Genomic DNA, 20,545 nt, shown 5'->3' on the forward strand with positions numbered 1-20,545 from the left:
GGGTGGCACCGCGCCGCCTGACCCCGGGGGCGGCCAAAGGGTGGCGTCAGGGGCGCGACCTTTATCGGGTCATTCCATTAGCGGCCGAAGACGGCGGCGGCGGCGGATCCATCAGCCGGCAGCTCGGTTTATTTGAGCGCACCCGCTTTATGGCCGCATCCCGACGGCTGAGGCGAATTTAATTTCTCCTCCGGTGGAAGTGGTCATTTCTTGAAGGCCGCCGCTCCGGCGAGGCTGGGCACGAGCGCCGCGGGGGTTCGGCACATTTCAGCGCGGCCCCCCGGGTGCACTCGGTCGAAAGTAGAAAATTACGGCCGCGCCCGGGCAGCTATAATTCTGGCTCCCGGCGGAGGCGTCGCGAACAACGAGAGCGGCGCTGGCGGCGCACAGCGGCCCCGGTCCCGGCCCGCCGCCACGACGCCCCGGGGAGCCGCCGGCGCCGACAACAGCGCCGCGCAGAGCCGCCGGCCGCCCCGGCGCGCTGCACGGAGGTACTGGCCGCCCACAGCTACTGCCGGGAGGTACCGGCCGCCCCGGCGTACCGCTCCGAGCGGCCAGCCGCCCGCAGCTAGTGCCGGGAGGTACCGGCCGCCCAGGCGTACTGCTCCGAGGTACCGGCCGCCCAGCCCGCCTGGAGGTACAACGCACCGTACCGGTCAGTCGCAGCCGGTTAGCTGCCGGGACACCGTTCGGTTTACCCGAGACCCAGTTGCAGGTGAAGTTGGAGGTTAGGATGCCGACGTAAATGAGTCATCGTATAAAATCGATCGCTTGGTGTACGGCCAAACGCGTGTGGAAATGACTGTAAGGGCGGGGTCATGCGGGACGAGGGAAGGGTCACACGGGTCGGAAGAGAACGAGAAGGCACGGAACAAAACAATGCTACCTACTAGTGAAGTCAGTTACGGAAAATCGGAATACCGATCGATACCAAACCAAATGCCAACCATAAACGTGGAGAAATACCGAAACCAAACCAACTTGGGAACATAAGGGAAATACCAACTTTTTACCGATTTCTTAGCCTCTTATACATTAGTGGGGGCTCATGATACCAACAAAATACCAAACACATTAGGATTGAAATACCAGATACCAAGTTGGTATCGGTTTGGTATCGGTATACCAAAAACTAAAAAGTCTGTATCCGATTGACATCTCTACTACCTACATACCAGACGAAGAGACTGCACTGAATGTAGCGGACAACGGCCAATTACCACCAGTGAGTTTGGCTCAGTTTCTGGCAAGTGGTACGGGAAAAACGGGAATAGACTCCATTGCAGATGAAAATCATGATAACCAAGACTTAGTTGCCATGGGAAATCCACAGGCCCTCAATAGGCCTAACGAGATCAGTTGTAGCCTGTAGGTATTCCCACAGTGTATATAAATAGGTATTCCAATGTTGGATCTCGCTCTCTTGCAGTGGAGTGTTGAACCCATGATTCGATTCTGCATTACAGGTGACAGGAGGGACAGACCAGCTTTGTGGTGTTGAGCGGCTTCGGTTTGGTCGAGCACGAACCAGCACAACGGAACACAGCGATGTCGAGGTTACATTATGCAACCCATGCAAGACACACCACCATGTCACATTTTGTCAACATCAACAATCAACTCCAGCTCATAGAATATAGCTGAATAGGGATTATCTTTAAACGCATCAAAATTATCTTGCGGGCGGAGCCACTTCCTAAATAAAATCGTTTCGAATACACAAAACATAAGGAATGATGTTCCTGTTGCTTGTTGACAGGAAACATTACGAAACAAAACATCAGAAGTCTCTTGACAACTATGGTAAAGGATGAAGACTCCAACACATCCCTCCTCCTGTGTCTCAGGGCGGCGACACTAGCGCCGTGGTGCGGAGCCGGCCGGCACCAGCCACTCTCGGGCGGCCCGCTCGGCTAATGCTCGCTCACGGCGCCCACGGGAACCGGCCGACCCACCGCGGACAAAACATATTTTGTTTCGCCAAGGTGTGTAAATACTGGTCGTCCGAGTCCCCCGAGAGGCAAAAACTGCCGACGGCGGCAGTGTTTGCCGGTGCCGGCCGGGGGGAACATTAACTCTGGCCAGGGTTCATAATGTCCAGGGTACGATATGCCCAGTGTCGAAATGGCCAGTGCCTTGAATAGGCCAGAGTTCATAATGTCCAGGGATTGCATGGTCCAAATGCGGCCAACTGGCTGCAGATAGGGTATATTCAAAGAGGCCAGGGTTCATAATGTCCAGGGCACGATGTGTCCAGTGTTCGAAATGGCCAGGGTTCATAATGTCCAGGACACGATGTGTCCAGTGTTCGAAATGGCCAGGGTTCATAATGTCCAGGGAACGATGTGTCCAGTGTTCAAAATGGCCAGTGCCTTGAATGGGCCAGAGTTCATAATGTCCAGGGATTACATAGTCATTGAAAGTGACGTCATTATGTAAAAACACGGAACCAGCTCAATGCGAAGCAGTGCAGTGCCGAAGGCAATGCCTTAGGAGAGATTACAGGCAATAGTAAATCAAATATTTTTAGGTTAAGTGGTTATGCATCAGGCTTCAGGCCGAAGGCCTGAAGCAGGCGCGGATACAAGGGGGGCCATGGGGGCCATGGCCCCCCCTTGGCCGATTTTTTTTTTCAAAAATAAAATAAAAAGTTAAAAAGCTGAAAAGGGGGGGGGCCTCCTGAAAATAAAGTGGCCGAAATCCGATGAGTTTTTTTTTTAACCTACCCACTTAGTTATTTCTTAGAAGACTAGCTGAGAAGACTTCTTTGTTAGAAGATTGGTAAAGCTTTTCATAACTTGGAGGTCTCTTATACTCACAGAGATGACCACTTTTACAGGGCCTCCTAACCTGCACAGAGGGCCTCCAAGCCTGCACAGATGTCCTAACAAACACAAAATCTCTTAGCCTACACAGAGGCCTCCACTCGCATCCGAACAAAGGGCCTCCTAGCCAACACAGAGGGCCTCCTAACTCACACAGAAGGTCTCCTATTCTGCACAGAGGGACTCCAAACCTGCACAGATATCCTCTTCGCCAACACAGGACCTCTTAATCTCCACAGAGGGCCTCCACTCGCATCCACACAAAGGGTCTCCAAGTCTGTACTGAGGGCCTGCGCTCGCATCTGCACAGAGGGCCTCCTAGCTATCACAGAGGGCTTCCTAGTTCACATACAAGGCCTCCTAGCAGGGGCGGATCCAGGGGGGGGCGATAGGGACTATAGCGCCCCCCCCCCGGGCGACTTTCTCATTTTCTTTTTTTTTTTGCAAAAAAAAGCATGATAGGGGGCCCCCAAAAATAAAGTGGACGAAATCCAGGCTTAAACTTTTGGGGGTAGGTAGGGCCCCCATCGATGGGGGGCCCCCGATTCGGAATAGCCCCTCCCTTGGCAAAATGCTGGATCCGCCCCTGGCCTGAAGCCTGATGCATAACCACTTAACCTAAAAATATTTGATTTACTATTGCTTGCAATCTATTCATGCGAGAAACTATTTCCTTATCTCCGGTAGGCAAACATCATTACCTTAGGTTAGGTTAGGTTAGGTTAGGTTAGGTTAGGTTAGGTTAGGTTAGGTTAGGTTTCGTTCCTGAACTCTGGCCAATTCAAGGCACTGGCCATTTTGAACACTGGACACATCGTGCCCTGGACATTATGAACCCTGGCCATTTCGAACACTGGACACATCGTGCCCTGGACATTATGAACCCTGGCCATTTCGAGCACTGGACACATCGTTCCCTGGACATTATGAACCTTGGCCTCTTTGAATTTACCCTATCTGCAGCCAGTTGGCCACATTTGGACCATGCAAACCCTGGACAATATGAACACTGGCCAATTCAAGGCACTGGCCATTTCGAGCACTGGACACATCGTACCCTGGACATTATGAACCCTGGCCTAAATAATACGCACCCGCCGGCCGGCGGCCCAAATGGCCCCCCGGTGACCGACGCGCCGCTCCGGGGCGGCCGGCGCGCGCGCACACTGCGCCCCGGCGGCCGGCGCGCGCACACACTGCGCCCCGGCGGCCGGCGCGCGCGCACACTGCGCCCCGGCGCCCCGGCCGACACCCGGGGGACGCCGGCACCGAGGCCATTCCGGCGAATATTATGACCAGCGCGAGCACTTTGTGGCGAATACACTGCGCACTGGCCCATCTAGAGGTGCAACAAGTACTCCTCGGGGACCACTGGCTCAAAAAAGACGAACGTGGAGCCTCATCGCAAAAGTTGGCGGAATATATTGCGCCAATTGCAAAAGTTGCAAACTCCAAAAGTCTTTTAAAGGTCAGATAAATAAAAGCAATGCTAATTAGGTGTGGAAATTAGCTATTACAGCAGACAAGTTGATTGCTCACCATGTCTCCATATGACAGTGAATATTCGCTGAGCGCCGACTTACCGTCTGATCCTGGCCCGGGACATTCTGAGGTCAGATGTTGGGAGACCTCGTCGGCAGATACCAACTGCTGACAGCACCACCGGCAGCTGACTGCGTTCACACCTGAAAAAGAACAAATACTGTGAGAAAAGACAGACTCGGCGTCATCTGAACTAGGGCAACGGTAAAAGGGGAAGGGAATGCTGAAATCTAGTCGTGAGTGAGCACTCAAAAAGTTTGCACGTCATAAAAAAATAAAATCTACGGATGTTCTGATGTCGAAGGATTTGAACCAAGGAATTAATAAATACCTGCTGCACAGCCTCCCATTCCGCTGGACGGTGGATTACCCCGTCCGTCAGACCTGGCCTGACACCTGGCGGCGGCTGGCGTCATTACACCGCCACCTAGCGGCCGATACCACAGTCCCGGGATCACACGGAGAAAAGGCACTCAGCGCATAGCGCAATGAAATGATCATGAATAGAGCTTATATCAAGTTTCGTTTTTCTCCTCCGACGGAAAAAAAGGAGAATATGGCCGTGGGCGGCTACGATGTGATGTACCGAGACAGGCTAGGCTCTTACATTCGGCGCATAATGCCGAGCTGCCTGAAATAAAGAACGCCTGAGCCAAATAATCATTCATTTAGCTCGATGACAGGTTTGTCAGCTTTAAAATGCAAATATGGAATATATCAAAAAGTAATCAGGAGCTGAAAAAGATCCTGATCACGCTCATTACACCAAAAATGGCATGACATTTTGCCTGCATTTCATAAAATAACACCTTGCCTAGCGAGACCAGAAGCAGATAAATACCAACAGCTGTAACACTTGTAAGCAGGTATGTGCACGCCACAATGTTAAGGCCCAGCACCAGTACTCTACAGTCCCAGAACCAGAAGCCTCTGTGACCATCGAACGACCTCAAGACGTCTCACATGCAGACACTTTCCTTTATAACAGCTAAACTTGGGATTTCAGCGGAAGAGCTCGGCATAGCTGCACAGACTATACAACACCAACACTGCGGAAATTTGTCTGCAGTTCTGGTCTCACTAGTGTTTATGACCAGCCGTCTCGCCCTGTTCCCCATTACCGCTCGTATATATTCAAGAACATTTCAACTTTCCCAGTTTTGCACAGACTGTTCGTCGGCCTGAGTCCCCGAGTTTCGTATGTCCCTCGAGAAAATCCCTGGTTGATGCTCCAGGTTCCCTCACCTTCCACAACATTATAAAGTCACATCAACGGGCACCAGAGGCAGATGATGGAATTAAGTCGCCTTAGAAATCGGAGTTAAAGAAACACTCGGTCTGCATAATCGGACCCGATGCTGTAGAGTGTAGATGAATTATAAGATGCCTCTGAAAATGCGTTCATATTCTTGGAATGGATCGTGAAATACTCACTTAGTTTTTCATATTTGGAAGCCACCCTACCCGAGGACCTTTCAATATTTTCCGAGTTTTGGTATTGTGTTATAACCCGCGCCCCGCTGAGGGGGGGGGGCAGAATCTGCCCCCCTCCCGTTTTTCGCCAATAACTTCTAAACGCGTTACGCCAGCGACGTCAAACTTTCAGTACCTTATCATACATCAATTTGACACGTTCCCTGAAAATTTGAGCGAAATCCATCGGATTTTTTTTTGAGAAATTGACGTTTTAGTGACGTCATGTTCGCCATTTTCGCCTCAAAAACGGCAAAATTTCAAACGCCGCTAACATCTTCATTTTTAAAGGAATCAAGACGTCACAAAAAAGGTTATACGTGATTCTTCTTTGTCTATCAAATGACTATCTCGGATTTTTGAAAATTTTGGATTTTGGCCCAAATTATTTCAAAAAACTGACTTTTTTGGGAAAATAATCATAAAATCCAAAATTTTGAGTGTATCGAAAAAACCGGAATATATGTCAGAGAAGTGGTCTATGTGCACCTACATACCAATTTTTAAAAGAATCGGTTCAAAAATGTGGGAGTTATTCAAAATTTTATGACGTCACGACACACAAAAATTTTGAAAAAAAAAATGATTTTTTTTGGAAGTTCTAGACCTCGTACGGAAACAAAAATAGCACCATTCGATTTGCCGTGACAAACTGCATCAGATAGATACCTTTTTAGGCCTAAACAACCAACTTCAAAATTTGACCTCACTTGACCTGACCTGGACCTGACCTCGACCTGAAATTCATCCAGAGGTGGTCCATATCCAGAGGTGGTCCATATCACTAATTGAGTGTGTCTATTGAATTCTATGAGTAAAATGACCCATAAAACATGTGTCGCACATGCCCTTTTCTATATTTTGTTTTTGGTGACCTGACCTGACCTGACCTTGACCTTGACCTTTGAATGACATTGTATGCAACGAATATTGTCTTGGTAGTCTAAGAACACGTTTTGGGCAATCAACTCAGTCCATTCTTCGGCAACTACGGTGCAAGGCCGATACTGTAGAAACTTGCATTTTGTACCCTTGACCTGACCTTGACCTGACCTCTGACCTACTTAACCAAAAAATTTGGGCTCTTAAGATCCGCTTTGTTGAGAGCTTTCGATTGCCGTTTTCCCCGTCTTTCTACCACCACCGGTTCGGAAGTTAGACGGGGGGCAGAATCTGCCCCCCCCCCCCAGCAGGGCGCGTATGGCTGAATAGCCCAGCGGGGCGCGGGTTAAGCTCAACGCCCATTTTCAAATTGTAAGCACAGGGCAGATCAGAATTAGGAATAAAACTCCAAATTCGAAGCTGGCTCGGATTTTATTTCATAATAACGGCGTCAGGTCAAGAATCAATATCATTACATGGACCATGCTTACCGCCAACACTGCCTTCAGCCCCGTTAGAATTCCGCCTGGGGCCTACGGAATCACGGATGCAGGCACGGAGCCCAGCTGGACCCGGGCACCGGAAGGCGGCCGCTTCAGCAGGGGGTGGGGAGAGCACAGAGAGGACAGAGCACGGAGAGCTGGGCAGAGCGCGGGAGGTGCATTATGCATGAGGCGCCCCGTCCGGGACCGCGCCTCCGCCGGGCCAGAGGTTACGGCAGAAATCTGCCCGCGCCACACCCCTTCTCTCCTCGTTCCCACACCCGTCCCCAGGCTCAAACTGTCACAGACTTTCCCGCTATGGCTTCATTTAGTGGGAAGTGCTCATTTGGTCCAACAAGCCAATGCAGCACCACTGGAGATAAGAAAACGGTAGAAGTAGGCCAAACGCCTAAGCCAACAGCTGCCCAGCGGTATGTAACGGTAGTGATTTTATGGTCAGCCATCCGCGGACAGCCTCCCTGAAGGTTACCCCAGTAAAGGGCTCACCCCGGGGCTCATCGGGGGCGAGGGGCGGCCTCATCGGGAGTAACGATCATTGACATCCGAAACACGGAAGCCAGCGACTGTGCGACCGGAAAATCGGAGTGGTAAGGGACAGGGGCGGGATAGAACGGGATAGTAATTGTACTTTATTTTCCTGAACATGATTTGACAATTGACCGCGTTACAAAGATGGCCTGGCATCTTCAATAATAAGCTGCGATGGCTTATTTTTGATAACCATAACAAATTTAGCAGTAAATACATCAAGCAATTATATCGAGCGCATTTACGCTCGTCCAGCTTTACTACGGCCAAAATGGCGAGATCAACTCATTTGAAGGTATCGACATATTTGTGTCGGGTTACCAAATACCTGGGACACGGAGAATGCCGCCGCGCTCCGTTACCGCCCCAGTTACAGGGCAGTACCGGTCAGCCGGTCGGCGGGGAGGGCAGACGGAGTGGCGCCGCAGCTGTCCGTTCGTCCTCTCCGGCCCGCCGAGACGCCGCCGACGCCGGATTATTAATCCGGAGCGGCGCGGCCGCCCGTGGGCGCCCGGGCGCCGCTCCCCGGGGGGCGCCCGGACCGGGCGGCGCGGCGCCCCGCGGCGCGCGCCGGGGCGCCGCCGGCCTCCCGCCGGAGCCGGCGGGGGGCGCCAGTCGCCGGCGCCCCGGCCGCCCGCCCCCCGCCGCGGCCCGCCTGATGACTCAATCAGCTGGCCCCGCCCGGCCTGCGCGCCGCCAGGACGGACAGAGATGTGGAGAATGAGACCAGATTTACCAAACTGAGACCCGCCCGAGCCACTACATATGACTCCGATATCAGCAGGGGCGTGAAACAGGAGCGGTCCATTCGACAAAACCTACTTATATCCAAAACACTTAAAGGGACCCTCCCACCTTCAAAAAAGTTAATGAATTGACATGAAAGTGATGTCGCTCGGTTCAGCAAGAGCAAAAACGAATATCTACCAAATTTCATCGAAAAATCTTCACCGGTTTTCAAGATATTAGACTTTTACTTTTGTTTACTTTTTGGGATCTCCGCTGTTCCTAGTGACTTTATTTGAAAGTGCGGCATATGTTGCGCGCTTAGCAGCATATACCACCGCGTGCTACCAAACGTTTTAGTCAAACATTTAAAAATCGTTAGATATCTGCGCTGACGTCACACATTCAGAGGGGTATTCCTATGCATAAGCCCCTCTGAATCAAAATGTTGCAATTTTGAAATTCAATATTTCCGATTTAAGGCATTTCTCGATGTTGTGAGTGCCGAAACCGGTAATTGTGAGCCAGGGACCCCATTTTGGCTATCTCAACTCAAATCTAATGTTAAGGTGGGAGGGTCCCTTTAACGGTGAACATTACGTCAGCTCACACGTATGTATTGATACTCTGAAGTCCAAGCTACCAATTCCTCGTCCTGACCCTGCACAACAATTCATGCCGAAAGCGCCAAGCGGGATACATTCACTGATGACGAGTTCAATGGTCCATTTCGGCTGTTACCATCGGGGCTGCAGCTGAGAGGGCGCTGTCCAATTCGATATAACTCGTAACTCGGCTAACTCGGTCACCCCCAGTTGGAACCCGGTTAGCGTCAGTTAGCCGGCTGACCGGTCGGACACAGCCACTTCCGCCGGCTATAGATCTGCTGAAGGTAATGAGGCACTGCATAGGTAAATCATTTGCTTTGATAGGTAATTGGCAAAACATGGCGCAGAACAGGTAGGCATTGCAATAAATACTTGGAAAGGTATCAGCGGCAGTATCTAACCAGTTAACCTTTTCCACAGCACTCAAAAGTGATCAAGCATTCGTGCAATCATGCATACTGTGCAATGTGCAATGTGCATATTAATTTGGAATGACGGTCATAAAAGCGCATTGCTGTGGTGAGCATAATTGTTTTTATTAAGAACGCGGTCGCTATTCTTCCACATGGTGCATAGGAAAGTAGCAAGAAAAAACGCGCATTTTACATTATGCAGCGATAATATGTGTAGGTGATGTATTGTGCATGCTGCTCCTTATTATAACCTCAAACCACAGCCTTGCTTTGCGTGCCATGATTTAAGGATTTGCATTTACGATTTATTTTAGACGACAACATAGTTGCAAAATACCGCCTCCTGGGCACTTGAGCAGGTAGAAAAACGATCCAAGGCCTGGCCTGAAACGAATCATAGTTAAATGGGGTTGGCGTATATAAAACACAATGATATCTGTGCGTTTGTTGCAGCTGCTCACCAACTCCCTAACTAACAGCCACGCGCCGTGAGCGCGGACCTCAATCAGCAACAGAGGGCAGCTTAGAGGCATAGCACATCCTCTACCGAGCAGAGTCTGCTCAACAGACAACATACATATACCAAAGGACGGTGCAGAAATAGGTACCAAAACGTCTGCTACCGGTCAGGCAGTTCCTCTGCCCGGCCGCTGCCCAACATGTGTTTACGACGGCGTTGTAAAGCAGCGGTTTACGGCAGCGCTGGAGAACGGCTGGTCGGTACGACAGGGGCGCAGACCACTTGGGCGCACCCTGCTCTCCGTGTGAGGGATGAGATTGTTTGAGGGATGCGGCTATAGTGGGCCGGATGACAGACCGAATGTGATTTGTATGACGGTCGTATACAGAGCACGTCATTCGTCACATACGGACAACGAGACAGTGAGGGAGTTCACAAACTCATCGAGGCAAGTCGAATTCAACCATCGAGACATGAAGTTGTTAAAACAGACTTAGGACCACGCGATGGCTGAACTTCCCTAGTCGCATCGAATGCTGTAGATATCCTTGCTCATTAGCCATCACTTCATACCTGCACACAGGTAAGAGAGCTTTAGTTTCCTGTTACAAAAACGAGCTTCTTCAATCCCTTTCCCAGCTCGGCTCTGGCAGCAATGACGGCGGAAGTGGCGGTAACAAGCTGCGCCTGCAATGAGTCGCGGGGATCGATTTGCAATGCATGCATACTGCCTGCGGACACCGTTCGACCGCTGGCGTGTAGAGACGGCCACTGCGACCATCGAGCCCCGACCGGTCGACAGTGGGACGGCCGCACGGACCGATTGGTCACCAATTAGTCGCCGGGGGACGGGGGCCGGTCTGATTAAACGGCCCCCTCCGGCCCGGCGCGCGGTCCCCCGACATCGACAGTGCAGCGGACCGGGGACGGCACGGCGTGCAACGGCAACAAATACACGCTCAGCGGCGACGCTCGATTCGGCGGGCAGCGGAATCGAACGGCGGATAGGCTCGATTACTTCCGCAAAGGGAGCAGCGGCGGCACCGATGGCCTTGTGACTTGATTGCCGCCCACTTAGCTATTGATGGATGTGGGTCTGAACAGGGCACCAGCGATTTGAAAGATGTCTCGGGGATTGCTGTCCGGTGCCCGGCGTGCATAATCAATGCATATATGCAATAAACGGTTGATGGTTATAGATCAGAGATTCGGTGAATCTGTGATATCGATGATCCATGTTTGAATACGTTGGGTGGAATGAGGAGACCTGCTAGGCACATCAGCTAAAAACAGGTGGTAAGCAGGGTGTGGCCGAAGATCTTGCAGACTCTTCCAACCGATACTTCATTAAACCTCCTTCCTGTCATGCATCAGCTGCAACTAAGGGCGAACATGAATTGAAATCCCATATGTTCAAAATGTTGAAAAAACAAGAGCATGTTTTGAAACATATTGTTGAGGACTGTTGAATGGAAAACCGAATCACTTGTTCCTGAAAAAGGCGCGCGGGACGGAGGGAAGAACAAAATCTGTACTAAGGCCACACGATAGCGTTATTCTGAAAACTAGCAGCGATTAGTATTGAATAGCAAACGTCCTTGAATTTGCTGTCATTTGTCAAAAATCGTCAGAGAAGGGCCAGGAACCCGCGACAAGCCTATAGTGCATGCTTATTTACTATTTTTACTCATCGCGGAAGAACATCACAAAAAAAAACAAAGCCGCGTTGTACGATTTCCCTAGTGACCCGCCTAGCCGAGAGCGTCTGCCCCTCCTCCGGCCCAAGGGAGCTGGGGGTGCCTCTCTGGGGAAGTAGACCAGGGATACCTCTCTAGCCGGGGAGAGCTGAGGACTCGTCCACGAACGGCAAGACCTGGGGATGCCTCAAAGTTGCTGCAGGCCGTGGAGTACATACCTACATTTGAAGCGGGTTCTTAGGTGTTCTTGGTTAGCGTGTTCTTAGGGCAGCCGGTATCCCCCCCCCCCGTCTCCCAATCCACTGGACGGGGTGCTGTGACGACTCGGAGTAAGCCCATCATCCGCCGCGCCCCGGTCTGCGGCGGCTGCACCTCTGGGCCGCCGGCCCGGCCCGCTCCGCAGCCGGCTGGTGTGCTGGATTGATTCGCCCGGGCGGCCCTTAATGAGCTCCCCGAGGACCCGACCACTAATCGGCACCGGCGTGGGCGCGGGCGGGGGCGGGGGCGAGGGCGGCGGAAAGTTGGCGGGCCCGCCGCTCCGTGCCCCGGAGAGCGGCCCCAGCGGACTCGGCGCGGGCGTGGTCAACAGCACAGAGCGGCGGAGTGGGTTCGGTGCAGGTCTGGTGCCGCCGCACCCGGCCACAACACAGACCCGGCTGCAGTTGGAGGGACTCCTCTTCACATAGCGAGACAAGTGCCGCAGCACTGGGCACACATGGGCCACAGCGTCAAACTGCACAGTGCACATAACTCCACTCACACGACTGCAACACTTCATCCCATCCCACATACTATTCCACCATCATCAAGCCGAACCCAGACCATCATATCCGACACATCCTGGGTCAAAACAGTCGACCCCGCCCTGGCGGACACCAGATGACAGCTTTGCTGCGCAGTCTCTTCTCATGCGCTCAACTGGGATACAACTAGGAAAGATTTAGGGTCTAAACTCGAGTTCAAGCCAGATCCTTATTTATCCCGCTGACACCACAATACTGTCCGAGGGTTTGGTGGGTGCCTGCAGTTGCATTAAAACAAAATTACATGCAGCCCAGAGCTCACGGTGCTCTCACGCTGTCCTCAGCGGCAGGAAGCGCTGGCGACCGGGAGACCCAGTGCGTCGACGCCAGTCGCCGGGCGAATGCCACCGCTAAATGTGAATGTCAATCAGTACGGAGGCGGGCCCGGGGCTGCGGCCCTACCGGCGGTGACAGGGGACTTCCTCGGAACTCGGGATACATGAATGTCGTTCAGCGGAATCGGAGCCGGCATCACAGTATCAACGTCCGCCACAAAGGGTTCGAAGTGGGCGTGGCAAGGGCTCCAGCATTCGAAATGACTTGCGATGTCATCATCCGAAACATAGCAAAAGTCCATGGTCTCATGTGATGCAATATCAAAAACTTTTGAATATATGTAGAATCGAACAACGAAAAACGGCATTGACTAGAACAATGACCATTAATTAAGCTAAATTAATTAGAAGCCAATATCAATGACATCAGAGCTTTATCCGCACAAGGTGCTCACGTAAACACAGGCTGAACTGCTACTGCTGCTGCTGACACCACCAGCATCAGAAGTGGTTCCGTCACCGCTGCCCCCCACCACCGTCACCACCTCCACCCGTCTCCGGCGGGCCGGCGGCGCACGGTCGTCTCGGCCGGCGGTCCCTGCGGGCCCCCGTCCGGGAGACATGCCCGCCGCTCCCCGGAGACACTGCGCCAGATCACCGGGCGTCGGCCAGCCGTCTGGAGGCCGCCCCCCGGGACCGGCCGGCCTGCAACCTCGCACCGCGCGCCGAGCGACCAGCCGGGCCGGCAGGAGAGGAGGCCAGCAGCCGCTGTCAACACGGACAGGGAGCTACCGCGAGCAGAGCAGAGAGTCTATACATATAGAGTCGCTGCCAGCAGACAGCTACCGCGAGCGGCGACGAGCAGAGCCACCATGTTGGAGATGGAGGCGGTACTGATACTGAGGGAAGCTTTTGTCCCTGTTCCCGTGCGACGAGAGCACTGTTTTCTGGCGGATTGCGATAGCGGTGGACAGGCTAATCTGTCGACAGGGGCAGCGGTGCCCTGTCGACAGTGTCCAGCGGCGGCAGAGGGTCCCAGTAGCGTGTCAGGACCGCCTCTGGTGACAACAGGAACACCAGCCCCGCACCTGGCCGGTGCCGTGAGCGAGGACCGCCGACCCGCTCGTTAGTGGAACATTGCCGCATTCCTCCGCCCCGTGGCCACCGTCTCGTGATTCCGCGCACGCCCCAGCTGGCAGCGAACATCCATGTTCACGTCAGATCTGACATGACATTTCGTGTCCAGCGGGTGAAAATGTGTGAAATTCAGAGGCATGTTTTTCATGCCAGTAAAAATGCAATAACTAGCAGCATAATTAGCCAGCTGATTGCGTGCGAGCTGCAAGTACATATAGATCACAAACACAATGATGGTTTGACGTGATGACATGATTAATGCATGTTATGGTGTTATGACTGCCCGTGTCACACCGGACACTCATATTGGAGCTTCTGACGGGCGCGCCGCGCGCGAATCCGGCGCCGTGGCCGCGTGTTTACCTTCCGCCGGCTCTCCGTCAACGCCGCCGTGACGTCCGGCTCAAGGGCGACCTTCGAGCTCCCGACATGCCTGGCGATCGGGCCTGCGCGCCGCCACCGCCCCCCGCCGCGGACCCCGGTCCCCCGGGGCCCCGCCGCCGGGCCCCGGTCCCCGGGCGCGCAGCCGCGGGTCCCCTGGGCCCCGGGGCCCTCGGCCGCCGTCTGCAGCTCCGCCGGGAGCGCCAGGTCCGCTGCATCGAGCGGCTGGTCGGCCCCGCCGGACCGAGTTCGGCTGTTGGCGGTCCGGGGAGACGGGTCGGCCCGTGTACCGGCTCCACCGGTCCTGTCCGACCCCAGAGCGGCCACAGCGTCTGGACTCGGCTGCGGCGCGTGCTCGAGAGGCACCTCTGGCCATCTGGCCGGCCCGGGCCGCCACTCTCCCCTGCTGTCAGCGCCCCCCCGCCCCGTCCCCCGGCGGTGACCCCCCGGGGACCTGAGGTCACGCGGCGGCGGGAGGCGGCGCGCCGCTGTGAGGCCGTATCGACCGGCGGGCGGCGGCGGCGCGGGTCCCGCGGGGCCCTCAGTCCCAGTGAATTCCCAGTCGACCTCCCGCGGGACCTACCGGCGGCGTTCAATACTCCTGCAGGGCCGCCGCCGGCGCCCCCGCGCCGACCGGCCGGCCGGCCGCGCGCCGGCGGACACACCGCCTGACCTTGGGTCACCGGCAGGTCAGGGCGTGACCTGAGGTCACATCAGCAGACATGAGGTGAGTAGACAAACAGGTGACATGTGTCGGGGATGGTATAAGTTAACAATGCGGTAGATGTAGTGACTTCAGGTCCCTTGTTGACTAGCACAAGGCCTTTACCAGGAAACGCTACATCCGGTCACAGGACAGAGTGGGATGAAGGGTGAAGGGATAAGGCCAAGGGGAGACATTGGGCTGATTCGATAACCAGCTTGTGCGCCGCGGCGGCTGAGCCGTTCCCGTGGGACAGGCACGCCCCGGTGGAACAGACAGGTCACCCGGCTGCGCAAAAGGTCACCCCAGAGGAGTACGCTGAGCTCCAATGGGAACCGGCCCACAATCGGCTGTCGGGCGGTTTGAACTGATGAAAGTCAGCCCGGAAAAAGGAAGCATGATCAAAGATGAGAATCGGTTGTCCTAATGATAAAAGACGACGGATGCGACGAGGGGTCACATACCAGACATCGAATGACCGAGGAGGATTGTCGGGTCAGGTCTCGTCAGCCTCAGGCGTTATTTGCATGATCCCATAAGACGGCATCGAAGGAACGCTGCTAAAGGTCACCCCATCCTAAAGCGAGCGGCGGAAACTGTCGACATGGCAAGGAAATGCCAGTCTCATCACATGCGGGCCCAACGACGAAACAATGGATAAGAACTGTGGACACACAGAGCGAAGTTTACGAGCGGCGAACACCGGCTTCGCCTGCTGGTCAGTTTGACTGAAGTGGTCGGAAAGCCGGCCTGGATTACGATATGTGACGACCATGGTGGAAACACCATTCAGTCGGTAGTTATGATTCGCCCGGTGATAAGGCGACACAGTTTTGACAACTCCAGTTATCAGTTATATAGTGTGTTATGACTTCTGAACGATAAACAGAGCCAAGGCTGATTTACTGAGGGTGTGCCCGGTATAGCTAAATGCTGTGACACTACCGTGGGCCCGTGGGTAATGGGTATACGGGGAGCGGGATCACGGGCTAAGCAAACCGTCATTACGGCATCCATCTGCTGCGTACCGCTACACCAACACAAAAAGAAAGGGTAAATGACTCGCGACCTCGACGTGGTAATGAATGGAGAGTCGACGAACACTGACGATCGGCAAGGGAAATTGTGGATGTCCGTTGCGACCCATCCCGTACTATAGCAAGTCGTGGTACTGACAACCATGTGACTACGGGCCCCAGCCTTATCTTGAAGAATCTTGGGTACTCGCGCTCGCACCCGGGCAGCGTATTCGCCAATTGTATTACACGAATCGGCCGACCAATAGCGTGCCTCCTGAGTGACGTCAGCGTGGCGTCATACTTTCGGTCCTCGCCCTTGGTGGCGTCTATTGAAGCTAGGTTTTAACTTAATGACATTTAAGCTGTCTAGAGCATGTTGTCGCCGTGGCGAAGTGGTTAGAGTATCGGACTGGTGATTCCGAGGTAGGTGGTTCGAATCCACTCGGCGACTTCGATTTTCGTGTCATCTGTCATTGTGCGTTTTTTATACATTTGCAACGGCGTGCACCTAAGAAATCAGACGTAGGCATTCTTCTAATGAATATGTTGCATAAGATAGATATTTGCAGTCCAACCGATTGGTTCGGTTTCGGTATTTTCCAATGGTCTTTGTTTGTATTTGGTTTTGTAGCGGTGTTCTGATTTTCTGTGATTGACATCACTAATGCATAGTGCATACTATGCGAACGTAGCCAATGGAAAGACAAATGGTGCTGGACGATGGCCATTCATTGATTAATATTTCTCACTGCCAATGGGTGATAGCACGCAGCATTGACAGGGGCGGCGCTGACCTTTTGAAAGTAGGTGGGCACTTGGCAAGGTAAAGTACCTAAAAGTAGCGAAAACTAAGATGAAAAGTAAAAATCGCACGCTGGTAAGCATAGCTTTTCGTGTAAGAATCACCATGCACAAAAAAAGTTCGGCATAGCTGTTAGCGTAATCACGGGACGAGATATCAGTTTCCAGCCGTCAGAGCGTCATCTATAGGAGCTATGCCCTAACTATAACTCTTACATTTCAGCCGCCAGGGGGATACCTAAGTCCCCTTAACCCGCGCCCCACTGGGGTCTGTGTATAACACGCCCTACTGGGGGGGGGCTATTCATAGCCCCCCCTCCTAACTCCGAAACTACTGGGCCGATCGTCAAAATTCAAACGGCGTCTGATAGCCCCGGAAAAACTGTCGAGCGAAACCTAATTTCATTGAGCTCGAGGTCACCGATGACGTCACAGGTCAGGTCAAAGTAAAAATTATTAGCACTTTGGCTTGCTCACATTTTGGGCTCTGGCCGCCGTCTTACAAGTCAGATCAGGCTCATTTTTGGTTTCCACACTCGTGAACAGATGCTCTAGATACCTTGAGGGTACCAAACTTGTACTTTGATTTTCAGGTCAGGGTCAGGTCATCACAGGTCACGAAAATATTATATCATGCGTCGGTCACGTGACACATGTTTTATGGTCCATTTAGGCCATAGATTTCAAATTTGATGTCGTCTATGTCATTCGAGGTCATTTGGAGTCGAATTTAGCTTAGGTCAGGTCACTTTCAGGTCAAAAAAGGTCAAATTTTGAAGTTGAAATTTTTCAACAAAAAAGGTGTCTATTGGATGCAGTTTGAGCTCAGGAACACGATGGTGCCATTTATATTGGTGTACGATGCCAAATACGTACTGAAAAATTGATTTGAAAAATTAATAATTGTGAATTTTTTGCAATAATGCGTATAACTTGGCCATTTTTGAAGATATTTAGCTAAAACTTGCTAGAGTTAGTCATAATCATGCGTTCTGTCACATATATTCCGGTTTTTTCGAAAAGTCAAAAACTTTTTGAAAAAAATATAAAAATATAAATTTTGAATATTATTATATAAACTTTTCGAAATTTTCAAAATTTTGAAAATCCGAGATAGCAGTTTGATAGCGCGGTCAATTCTGAGTTCTTTCATGCAAAGAAATTGGATCTAGCTTAAAAACTGAGCTCTTGGGAGCGATTGCCGTGGTTCAATGTTTTGCGTCGAAATCGGACGAACATGACGTCACTCTGACGTCATTTCCGGCCGACCTATGGTAGCTACGAAGTTCAAATTTTGACACAAGGTGTCAAATTGATGCAGCCGAAGGTACTGAAAGTTTGGCGTCGATCCGTCAAGCGGTTTGGAAGTTATTGCAGAAAAACGGGAGGGGGGGCTATAAATAGCCCCCCCCCCCCAGTGGGGCGCGGGTTAAAGGAAATAGTTCACTTTCACGAATTTTTTTTTTTTTTGCAATGGATTTGTGATTTTTTATGTTCAAAATGATCAGCAAAGAAAATAAAACCTTTTTACAACAAAAGATTATTTTCTATATTTTTGATATAGGAAGAACTTTTCAGTTTCTGTAAGGCACACGCGATCCAGTATGAAAAGAGCATGGGTCCCGAAAATTCATCAAAACTAGAGAAATTATCGCGGCCACCGGCATTTGGGCGATCTGCTCGTGCTTTTGTTACTGGAGCGCCTCACTGGAGCGAATTTCTCTAGAGTTCTCGTAGATAATTTCTCTAGTTTCTGAAGAATTTTAGGGACCCATGCTCGTTTCATACTGGATGCGAATATATGCAAGGCACACATCCTCAACGCAAGACACATTTTTCGGGACGAGAAATAGAATATCTTTGCCTAGGGTGATCGTTGGGCTGTAAAAGCTCCTGATTTATGCTCGTCTCAGCCCAAGCTACGGAACTGCTATTCCAGTTCAAAACCCATGTTAAAATGTGAACTATTTCCTTTAAGATTTATAAATTATATTAGACGTTTATGAAGATAACTTGGGACTGGTTGTTAAGTTGCATGCTCACGGCGGGCTGTTATCAATTTATCTCTATACATGTCTTATCTGATCCATGAAATAATACAGGAATCCGTTGTCATTCGAGTGTGTTTCATAATAGCTTTTCCGACTTTGACGAATATCGACAGTGCCGTAACAAAATTGGTAGTTCAGGTATAGACTGCAACTGCAGTTCTTTTGCAACTTATTCCTTAATCAGATGAATACTTGTCAGAGATTTATTGGGCGTACGATATTGGCGTGCGAACGTAGGGGCCAAAAATGCGCGTCTACGACCGACTTCTTTTTAAGAGAAAAGAACCGCTAAAGCAAGGTCTTGATCCACCGATCTTTCGTCCACCACACCGAGACTCTAACTACTCGGCTACGGCGACACATACATGTGTAATAGCCATATACAATTCCAAAAAAGTCTCAACTCAAATCTAGCCTCAATGCATGCATTGTCGCGGCGGATGGCTATGACGTCGCACTAGAGATGTCGCTAGTTGATGGGCCGATTCGTGTAATACAATTGGCGAATACGCACCCGGGCACACCGTGCACGGCACTCACCGGTCTCCGGGAGTGCGGGCAGGTCCAGTCCGGACTCCGGGCGGTCCCCATCCGGAGTGCGGGCCACGTCGGCAGACGGTGACGCCGTGTCCTCCTCCGCTGCCGGGGTCAGAGGTCACGGTCAGGGGTCACGGTCGGACGGCGACGGCAGTGACAGCCACAGCTCAAATCAGACATCACGACCGACATTCACCGTCCATCAGAAATTGTAATAACAATCGCGGCGAAAACGTGGATGTCCGGCGAAAAATGACTTGCCTATGGATTCATGACTGCTGAGTGGAAAACAGACGGAAAGACCACGAGGTGACGTGACAAGACTTACCAAAAGGCGTACAGAAATGTTAAAAACATGCAAACACGGCATGAAGACCCACCCTCCCCACTCTCCGTCAGAAACAAGAAAATGGATGACCACGTGCGCATTTGTTTGTTTACGTCAAGGTTGGCATTATTCGGCATTTCGAATAGAACGCAAAAATCGTGCAATATTTTGTGCTGCCAAATACATCACATAAAACACTTCATAGAATAGAGGAACGAGGAACACTGGAAAAGGCATTATTTGTGAATTTGAAGAAGACTGTAGCTCATCGCTATTGGTTTTTACAGAACGGCTGCAAATCAGATCAGATTTTTGAGATGCAAATATCGATACCTTATCGTCGAGCGACGCGTGTTCCGACTTACAACGTTGACGCTTTGGTTTCAAGTCATGGCGGTGATGTCAGAATCTCATTAAATGTGACATATCTCGAATGATTATCAACTGATTCGCGGCCTCCCCTCACCCGCTAAACGAGCAGTGACTTCATACGACCCATTATCATTGATGTTCGCCCCATCCCCTCTCTACGGAGTACGGGGTGCACTCACGCTTGAAGGCGCGCGGCTGCGCCTGTTTCCGTCTTGTCATGTCGACTCCGGAGCTCCGGCTGGGGCTAGTTGACTTGGTTCGGTGTCCGTCTTGGTCTCCACGTTTAGCGACAGTCACTATGTCTGTCCTCGACCCTCGCACCTCATCAGTCACACATCACGTCCAGCCAATGTTCCGCCTTAGCCATCACATACCTAACACCTCAATGCACTGTCCCCCAAAGCCAATCTCACTGTCCCGGCCCGGTTCAAAGATCTACGCTCGTCGCTCTCCTCGCACGCTGTCCTCCGCGCTCCACGTG

General features: G+C 52.0%; 1 protein-coding gene across 1 annotated transcript; it reads right to left on the minus strand.

Annotated features, from left to right (window-relative positions):
- Positions 1-568: 568 nt before the first annotated feature.
- LOC122365082 lies at positions 569-20,545 on the minus strand. Its single transcript, XM_043335992.1, has 4 exons — positions 20,244-20,545; positions 19,368-19,466; positions 4,365-4,510; positions 569-631 (listed from the first exon to the last, which is right to left on the minus strand). The coding sequence occupies exons 1-4, from the start codon at positions 20,281-20,283 to the stop codon at positions 569-571; spliced, it is 348 nt and encodes a 115-aa protein (XP_043191927.1). The 5' UTR covers positions 20,284-20,545.

The sequence above is a fragment of the Amphibalanus amphitrite genome, unplaced genomic scaffold (genome assembly GCF_019059575.1).
Source record: "Amphibalanus amphitrite isolate SeventyFive unplaced genomic scaffold, NRLGWU_Aamphi_draft 000714F_arrow, whole genome shotgun sequence".
Lineage (NCBI taxonomy): Eukaryota > Metazoa > Arthropoda > Thecostraca > Balanomorpha > Balanidae > Amphibalanus > Amphibalanus amphitrite.